The 10,382-nt window shown below is 45.1% G+C and overlaps 1 protein-coding gene across 1 annotated transcript in view; it reads right to left on the minus strand.

The window, feature by feature from the left end:
* Window positions 1-8,938, minus strand: part of notch1a (notch receptor 1a) — a 37,151-nt gene extending 28,213 nt beyond the window's left edge. Inside the window, exons 1-2 of the mRNA XM_049019748.1 lie at window positions 8,689-8,938; window positions 7,092-7,173 (exon numbers count right to left, since the gene is read on the minus strand). Of these exons, the coding sequence (XP_048875705.1) occupies window positions 7,092-7,173; window positions 8,689-8,746 (140 nt within the window). The 5' untranslated portion in view covers window positions 8,747-8,938. The remainder of the gene's footprint in view (window positions 1-7,091; window positions 7,174-8,688) is intronic.
* Between the last annotated feature and the right edge of the window lie 1,444 nt (window positions 8,939-10,382).

The raw sequence follows: 10,382 nt of genomic DNA on the forward strand, positions 1-10,382 counted from the left end.
TACCTGAGCTGTTAATGTCACTTTGCACTAACCCTAACCCTCTTCCCCTCATTTCCTGTCATCTGGCGTCTCTCCCAGCACCTCTGCTCGCGTCCCCCCCCCCCCCCCACTCCCTCCCTCCAAACATTAGCCAAGCTCTACCCCTGTTGGGTTCACATCTGCCGGCGTCGATCAGGGGCCTGTTTATGTTCGTCTGCATTAGCCAGGACCCCCTTAGAGAGTGACCTCCACTCGTGGGAACAAGACCCAGCCGGGGGGGGGCATAGGCACAGGGGGTGTTAATGAGTAGCATCCCGGTCTCTTTTATCTTCAGAAAAAGGTAAACAGTAGGCGATCCCTAACTTAACAGACTCAGGTTGTAAAAAAGTAATTGGTGGTGGAAATGAGACCAGAAGCTGGTGGGAAGACAGCCTCCACCTCGGAAGCCTACATTTCACTATAGCGAAGCCATCGTGAGCTTGACATCTACAGTGTGGAATATCACAATCACAAGGGATCATGGGAGGAAACTATGTGTGACCCCTTAGTCGACTGCTATAGAGATTCTGAGAGCATCACTTGCCTGAATACTGGTTCTTTGTGCTACAGACAAGGTTCGATTTGGACTGGAGGAGCAACTATTCCATCAAATTGAATGAAGCCGATCATGAAGGATGTGTATGGATGTGTATGGGCGTGTATGGATGTGTATGGATGTGTATGAGCGTGTATGGATGTATATGGATGTGTATGAGCGTGTATGGAGGTATATGGATGTGTATGGGTGTGTATGGATGTATACGGATGTGTATGGGCATGTATGGATATATATGGATGTGTATGGGCGTGTATGGAGGTATATGGATGTGTATGGGCGTGTATGGATGTGTATGGGCATGTATGAATGTGTATGAGCGTGTATGAATGTATATGGATGTGTATGGATGTGTATGGGCGTGTATGGATGTGTATGGGCATGTATAGATGTGTATAGATGTGCATGGATCCCCAAGAAAAGAAAACATTATGGCACAGCCTCAATAATACATCAGTGGAGAAGTTTATAAGTCATTGCATTTTATTATGTGCCCCCTCTACACACACACACACACACACACACACACACACACAGAGGTTTGTAATTATATCTTTGTGGGAATTCTCCATTCATTTCTATGGGGAAAACTCTAATCCCAGCATGACGACCTTAACCCCTACGAGCCCTGACCTTAACCATAAGTAACCAAACAAAATACGAGACTTCTGGCATTTTTAGTTTTTGGATTGTATTCACAGATCTTTGTGGGGACCTGAAAAATGGCAATATAACAGGTTTTTTAATCAGATTGTGGGGAACATTTGGTGCCCACAATGTAATATAACACACACACACACACACACACACAAAAGAAAATTCACAAGAAGGACCAAAAACCACTGCAATGTCCCGTTTAATTCTCCCATAGAGGGCTGACCCCACCCACAAAACATACCATTACACAATCTACCCCACTAAATACACAGTTTTAAGATCGCCAATTGGTCCAACAAAATAACCATTCAAAAGAAAAACCCACAAACATACTAATATCAAAGCACGCCAACGCACAAAACCAACAAACATTTTACAAGCCTTTTACATCTAGAGTCACGGCCAAAGACTCTTCCCAACATTCCCACTTCCCAAAATGCCCTGGACCTGCTGCGAAACGCTGCACCCCCACAGTGATGCCCCACATCGGAAAACATGGACAGACTTTGCCTATCAAGTAACAAATAAGCAACAAAACCCTGATTTCTAATCATTTAACGGAGGGAACGTCAATAACGTGATGAGAAGGACACTAATCAGTTTTGCCCCAGGATGTCACAAATGACACCCCCCCCCTTCCCACTCCCAAAGGGCATTTCCTGTGTTTTCAATAAAATCAAGGGATGTGCAGGAAGCCAGTCCCCATGCAGGAAGCAGAGTAGGCATAGCAGACAGGGAGGGCTGTGCCACTTCATTGCAGCAAGCAGCTGGCCAGACACGTCTAATCGATGTTAGATTTTCAGCCTATATGCAATCTGAAAATTTTTGGGTGTGATCTAAGCTTCCAAAGAAAACCCAACACTCTTATGACTGATTGATGCAGGAATGTCACATATAAAATGCAAGGACATTAACTTCTGCTTACGGTGTTAATTTTATTACTGTCTTCGCACAAATGGTTAGCATCTAACCACTGTAACAGTATTGGGTTTCAGAGCTGAAGTCAGTGTTACAAAACGGCCGTTTACGCTGCACTTGTGCAACCTCTTGACTGTAAAATGCTCTTCTTCTGAACAAGCGCTGGACTCCACGCAGGTTTTCCCTCGGTATTTCTTTAGCGCCAACTCTCTGAGTGCCATCGTCAATCTTTCCGCTGTAGTATTAAGGAAGTAAATAAGGAATAAATGAGGGAATCTGGCCATATCGGTCAGCGAGCACAGCTACTGATAAACGGTGCTCCCAAATCTCACTCTCAAGTCGGATTTCACGGGACTGCGAAGAACAAGGGACCCTGTTGTCCGCCATAATCACCAGACTGTCGGGAAGGCCGGGCCGGCGAGGCGAGCCAGGCTTCACTGGTGCACGTGAACTTTCAGTACCCTCTCCAACCTTTTGTCTCTTATCAGGCCCCTTGGAGGCGTGGCCCTTTGATTATGGCCAATCAGAAACCTTCTGGCCTTGGGGGGAATTTAGATCGCTGGCATGTTTTTCTGCACTGCCTTCTATTACTGTCAGCCCGCCAAACGTGTGGCCACATTTACAGCCTACGCAATAATCACCTTACTCACTCTAGAATTCAGCAGCTATGGTACTTATGGCATGACGAGGGAGAGTCATTGTTTTCCGGAGATGCCTAATAAGAGCAGACAGCACACTTGACCTTTGGATGACTCTCTGAACCTGCACACCTACACTCATCTCAACCAGGGCTGCCACCAACCCTTTCTTGGCATAACGAAAATGGAAATTCCATATTTGTCCATCCAGGGTAGCTTTCAGAACTCTGAGAAGCATACTACAGCACCGCGAATCCCATCCGCAACCCAGGAGTAATTACACTTCTTATACACGTGGCTGTTGACCAACGACTTAAGGAATCTCTGGACTGTTGCTGGAACTCAACAGCATCTGAGATGCCACAGGAGTCAGGCCGCGTCCGTGGAGGTCCATTGTCGGAGGGCTTTTTGATGGCTGCCTGTGCCACATTCATCGCCGGACAAATGATAAATTCACAGCTCGTAGCTAAATGCTTAGCACGCCGATGTCTGACAGGAACAGGACAAAAGAAAGAAGCCTCTGAGTTAAACCTCAGTACTTCACAGAAGAGGGAGATCCCAGCGAGGGCTGTGAGAAGCAAATGTGTCACAGCACAAAACCACAGCACAAAGATGTTCCGAAAGCCAGAACTTCTGCTTTATTAATGATTACATACACCAAAGCCTGAATATATAACGCTTATGCAGGGAAAATCTATGGTAGCCAACAGATTCAGCTGAGAACAATTTAAATAAAAACTTAATGTGATGAGGAATCTGTGCCAGAGATGACAGCAGCAGTGACGACTGTTTATCGTACTCAGTAGTAGCAGTTAAACCCATTAACAGCCATAACCCTGTACATTCCGAAACGATGATTTCTGGTGCGGTAGATTTTGCTGCAGTTGATGCAACGTAGAAATTTCTCACGGGGTTGTACCAAAAATAACTGCCAAAAAAAAACTCCCCATGCAGTGGTGTCTCTGCGTGGGGGGGGGGGCAGGTTTGCCAGCCTGGGACGGCCGACGAAAAACAGGCAGCTGTCCCCTCGGCACTCCGCTGCTCGAAGCACAAGCCCCAACGCGCTCCTCGAGATCCGGAGGCTTCACTGGACTCCAGAATTAAAAGCCAACTGTAACACTGCTAGCAAGAAAAAAAAATAGACCCCCCACCCTGCAGGAAATGAGCAAAAAGGTTCACACAGTATTCTGTGGTAACAGGGCTAACGGTGCAAAATCGCACTTTTGCATCATTGTTTACGATATTCCTTTTACAGACACTCTTATCCAAACCGATGTACAATCAAGAAGGCTGGGTCAGTCAGACACTGCAGCAGTTAGGGTTACGGACCCAGCAGTAAAATCACTCCTCCAACTGAGGGATCTGAACTGTCTGCTCACAAACCGCACACTTCAATGGCGTCTTGGCACAATGAAAATGATAATCTCTGTGAGAAAAAGTGCAAAGGAAATGCAATTGCGTGGCAAGTAAAACAGATGAATGCAGCTTACATTAAGATTATGGGGTCCTCCAGCACTCGGACCCCATAATAACCCTGGCATCTTCGCCGATACCCCCTATGGCGTCGCACGGTAGCGACTGTCTGAACGTCTGCCTGTGAGTCCATCGAGGCCTTAGCTGATAGTTCCCCCCACCCCACCCCCCCAACCTCATTATAAGCTGTAACTTCAAAAATTCAGCAGCAACAATAACAAGACTGACTTCACATGAATCTCTCGGCCAGCAGTTAAAATTTCAGAGAAGCGCATTAATAAGTACACACGGCCAGCGAGGGCTGGGAACGCCTTGCAGGCCTCTAGAGAACACAGCTCTGTGAAACACACTTATTTCCACTACAGCCACTTAACAGCCAACAATGGCAGCTTCCGGAAAGTGCAGAATTTTCGCACGAGTCTTTCCCACATTACAAAATAATAATCATTTTCAGAAATAAGCTCATACGTCGAGGCAGGAAATTAAAATCACGCGGACCTGTTTGTGAGAAGCCGTGACTGTTGAGATATCAGCCCGATCTTCAGAAGCTTAACAAGAAAACAATAAGATGTGGGGTGTTGGGGGTGGGGGGGGAGGAGGAGTGCAGAGTAATAATAAAGGCTCCAAGCATTTAGGAAAAAGGTTTTTAAATAATTCTCCTATTTTAAGACTTGAACTTAAAATACGACTGACTTTTCCTGAAGTTTTCCTGTTTACAGAATTTCCTTTTGGCTAAATGTCTCATCCTGTAGGAAGTAACAGCAGCCTCAGTCTGTGTGAGTCCTAGACTTGTAATCCAGAATCAAGGAAGTTGGAAGTGTTATGGACTTTTCTATACACTGATAAAACGTTCTAAAGAAAAACACACGATTCACGGTGGCTGGAACTAGACTGTCACTAAAACTGGCAGTGACATAATGTGTCACCTAATGACTCATGGAACTGACATCGAAGAGACATTCTCACGTTACACGTATCTCAGATACATTCCCACTGTAGATTCTCGTGAACTCACACCTTTTCTTACTAAAACTCTCGATGAGGAGAGAAATCATACTAATAAAGTAAAAACCGACCAGCAAGTTCTAACCACCCACCTCAGGTTTCATTGTTTTTATTTTTCACTGATTTTTATTTATATCGTCTCACTTTATTTTACTTTTGCTGTCATTTATTCTTATTTAACTTTTATGCTATTTTTCTTCCTATGCCGTATTTCCCTTTAAAACAGGCGGCAAAAGCGTTTCACTACAGGTGCGCACAGTGCATGATTGTGGCAGAACTTGGAACTTGGGGGGAAAAAAGTTGGGAAGGGGACATGCTTCTATGGAGAGAGCACCGAGAGAGGCGGGACCTTTCGGCAGGGCGAGACCATCTCAGCACTCATCTCATCTCATCTCCCTGTTTAATTAGAGGAACTCGTGAACGGACCCACACAATGTGGGCTTTGTGTTCGGGCAGGGGGGGGCACCAGATAAAATTAAGAAGTGGCTCCCAGCCAATGCGGTTGACTGGATTCAGAATCTGCCCTGCAGCACCAAGGACCAATCCAGCCCCCGTCATCCGGGTCATGGCAGAGGCGCCTAAAATGATGGCCGGCATGAGGATGGCTGCCAGTGACGTCGCATGTAAGAGTCTGCAGCCAATAAGCGCTTCCTCACTTCAAAGGGAAGCGCAGGTAAAAAATGCAACAAGATCTGCAGCCGATATGTCAGGCAAACTGTCGCCGTTTATCTGGTTTCAGTTGTTTGATTACTTGTTGTTTCACCCCTCCCCACCCAACTTTCAAAATTCCCTCCAATTAAAACGACATCCAAAGGAATCGCACTTTACTGCCATCTGTCTCTGGAATATAAATCACGCGGAGAATGGCCATTGACGGAGGCAGAACAAAGCATGGGGGCGGGTGCAGGCCACAGAGAGATGCGTGCATTCTGGGAAGCCTCGCACAGATTAGTCACACAGCATTAATCTGACCGGGAAACAATAGCCAGCAGGCTCGGTGTGAACCCCAGCTGTTGGGCCGCAAAAGAAAAGAAAAACAAGATTTAGAGCTTGGAGCATCCCTGGGACCTCTGCTGGGGGAGCGTCCCGCATTCATTAGCAGCAGACCAAGGGACAGGCACTGTGGGACCCCAGCTCCCATAATCTGTGCCCGGCCCTATCCAATACTCACTCCGAAGGAATGTATGAGTTTAGAGACCGACCACCACACGCGCACACACACACACAGGTGTTAACGGCTTATAAGTCTAAATATAAATCACATAAATAAACACACACACACACACACACGCACACACATAAACATCCCTCCCTCTACTGGAAGTTTATATGTAAATATAAATGTAATAAATGTAAATACACATAAATATTAACACACATACATGTACAACTAGTGTGTGTGTATAAATACATGTGCACACACACACACACACACACACACACACACAGTCCACGTGTTCATTTCTATAAGCATAACCCAAATCCTAACATGAAAACCTTAACCCCTACTCTGCCCAAACCTTAACCATAAGTAACCAAACGAAATACGGGAGTTTTTAGTTTTTGATTGAAGTCACAGATTTTTATGCAATTGAGTTTCTCCTTGGGGGAACCAAAAAATATCCCCACAAGATAAAAAGTTACAGGTTTTTATCACATTGTGGGGAAACCCGGTCCCCACAATGTAATAGTTAGAGACACAAAGACACACACACACACACCAGCCAAAAAAGCAGGCTCCAAGGTCCGCCCACACATATACTAGGTCAGGCCATTTTCATGCCCCCATCCCCTCCGAAACGAGCTCCCAGAGCGTCCATACTCACTTGCATTCTCCGTCTCCGTCTCGGGAAGCTTCACACCTCCCACCGTTCATGCATGATTCAGCGGGCAGCGCGCATCTTATACCTGCAAACACGAGCCGGTCAATACACGGTCACGGGGCAGGCACGTGACCATGCTCACACCGCCAAGACATTTCTCATAATTCACTAGTTGAATCTTAATATGTAAATCGACTAGAAAACAATTACAGTTACACACCGGTATAACCATGCGTTGATGTGATTATATGCGCGATGGATAAGTATTTCACACAAATTGGGTGACTTATTGTGACTCACGGGGAACGCCCCCCAACCCCAAATTACAATAACGCGACAAAATGGGTCGTTCAACATTTACAGTAGCACCCTCGTCCTTGGAAAGTGAACTTTGCAGGGGCGATTTCTCGCAAGCCGTGAGCACATTATTCAGCTTTGCTGCGCAGCGCCGAGAGCGAGAGGCGACTTCTGACCGCAAGACCTCATCTGAACAGCCGTGACATTTGACGACAGACGCGATCAGAGCAAGTTTACAGCGATCACAACGTCCTGGACTCTTTTCTCACAAAGCAAACGCTCATCATCAACATTTATACTCACAGCCAGTGCACCTCACCTCTAAAACCTTGCCTCTAAAACCCCCCTAACTCGGTATCTTATGCACTTTCTCATATCAATATATCAGCGATCTGCGAAATAGTTATATGTTATGGGTATATATACATTTATCACGTGTAGCGTCACCATACGTAATCAAAGAGCTATTCTATTTACTTTCGGTATCTGCTTTCCCAGCCAAACTTCTTGCGCTACTTACTTCGTCGCTCCACTACGTAGCCCGAATCCTTCTGTGCTGATATTAATTTTTCACACACGACCATCGTAAACACACTTTTTGTCTTGTAGATTCCTGATGCCTTTAATTGTTCACGGGGCATTAAAAATAATTTGAGTGGCAATACAAGGATTCTCGCGTTTTGGAACGAAACCCAGCTTTGCTCACGGACGAGTTTAGTAAATTTGGCCAGACATCTCGCCAAATAAATTATGACAGACATTAGCCTATAAAATGAATTCATCAAGAACTAACGGTCTCGGGTGAAATTAGTGTGAGCACAGGAAACGTGCCTTTCCAGCATAAAAGACTCAAAATAAGTTAAAAAATAAATGAGAAGATCCCAGATGCGACTTTTTATACAGGACTGCAACAGTACAACGAGTATATATTTACATTCTAACCTTATTGCCAAACTTGATTATCTTGGCTAATGAGACTTTCAAGACGAAATTTCTGAAATGGTGTTCTTCACCATCTGCCAAAAAGCAACAAGTGTCATCTCTGTGCTTCGACTGAGGCACAATTTTTTAAAATTCGCTGAAGTCCTGTGATTTCGATGAAAACCACAAGTACGAACAGCTTGTTTAAAATCGGAAGTTAAGAAAAGCATTGCACTGCCACCCATCATAAATCACAGAAGCCTGCTTAAACTGATTTAGAAATCTGAAATCAACTTGCAAAACGTAAAAGCCAATCATTTATGCTGTTGTAAAAATCTGCATGTAAAAACTTTGCTTTAAGACGCATCCCCACGAAACTTACCTTGTGTTAAAGCGATCGATGACAAAAACAAAGTTAGTTTCACAAAGAAATGATGCATTCCTTCTCTTCTGCTTTACAGACCTCGTATAATTCCACGTATGGTTAGCATAGATCCAACGTTCCCTTTCTTCCAATGGTAGAGAAAAAATAACTATCATTCAAGAAATAGATCCAAAAATGATGCCGTTTGACAGCAGCGGTCTGGTGCAGAGCGCGCGGAGATGCTGTCGCGTGCGCCTCTGATTTCTGAATGAGTGCGTGCGCTCCGCGCGCCGGTGCCCAGATCGCGGCCGGAGGCGTGATCCTTCCGCGGAGGCGGAATCACAGCCTGCGCACCTAAGGAATTCCCTAAGGTGCGCGGAGGAAGGCCCAGCTACTGCCTATGCTGCAGAAGCTGCACTCTCAAATCAATATGCGCTGTTATTTGGCTATTCAGTACAAACTGTTAATTTGGGACTGACCAGACAGCACTACATTGGCCCTGTGCACACTTGACTAATTCTGGTAGGTCTTGCCTAATGTACAGGTCAGTTGATTCCTGTAAGTTGGTGTTTGATGTTTGTTGGATGTTTCAGAGGTTTGGTAAATTGTCTCAGGGAAATAACTTAAGTGACCAACCAGTTTGTTAAGACATTATGAATCGTTCAATAAAACATTTATACTTTTCAAAAATTGTGGGGGGGGGGGGGGGGGGGGGGAATCAATAGTTCAAGCTGCAGTAGATGAACAAAAAAGTAATGAAGGAAATATTTAGACAGAATACTTTATTACAGCATCACCATATCAAGCATAGAATTTGTGTTGAACCTTGGTATGAAGTATCAAAGTGATTCCATCCATCCATCCATCCATTTTCCAAACCGCTTATCCTACTGGGTCGCGGGGGGTCCGGAGCCTATCCCGGAAGCAATGGGCACGAGGCAGGGAACAACCCTGGATAGGGGGCCAGCCCATCGCAGGGCACACCCACACACCATTCACTCACACATGCACACCTATGGGCAATTTAGTAACTCCAATTAGCCTCAGCATGTTTTTGGACTGTGGGGGGAAACCGGAGTACCCGGAGGAAACCCCACGACGACATGGGGAGAACATGCAAACTCCACACACATGTGACCCAGGCGGAGACTCGAACCCGGGTCCCAGAGGTGTGAGACGACAGTGCTAACCACTGCACCACCATGCCGCCCCCTCAAAGTGATTCATTAACTTCCAAAGACTCAGAACTGTGATCGGAACCACATACTGAAGGACAGGCTCCGCTTATTTTAATTTACCCCACCCTCTATGCAGATTTGTGCCATTCTTGAAATATCAGTTAAATGAGTTCTAGAGTGCAGTTTACAGGCAGTTCAATTATCTTCCCCTACGAACAGGCTATAATTAGACTGTTAATTAGAAGAGAAAGCACAGAATTTTTGTCTTATAATGCTTATTTAAAAAAAAAATGGTTTCGTGTAAATCAGAGATGTTTAAAAGAAAATAAAATGGGTTTATATTTTAGGGAAGTATGTGGCATAGTATGCAATGTCAAAGTAAGCCAAATGCTGTTAGTTAAGAGCCCAGGATGGAACCCGTTTAAATGTCTTTGAACAAGGTACTTTCCCTGAATCAAACCAGATGTTAGAACGGATGAAACCGCAAGAAGCCGTCAGCTAACCATCTAAGCTAATGTTATTTTTTTTAAAAAA

The sequence above is a fragment of the Brienomyrus brachyistius genome, chromosome 7, assembly GCF_023856365.1.
Source record: "Brienomyrus brachyistius isolate T26 chromosome 7, BBRACH_0.4, whole genome shotgun sequence".
Classification (NCBI taxonomy): Eukaryota; Metazoa; Chordata; class Actinopteri; order Osteoglossiformes; family Mormyridae; genus Brienomyrus; species Brienomyrus brachyistius.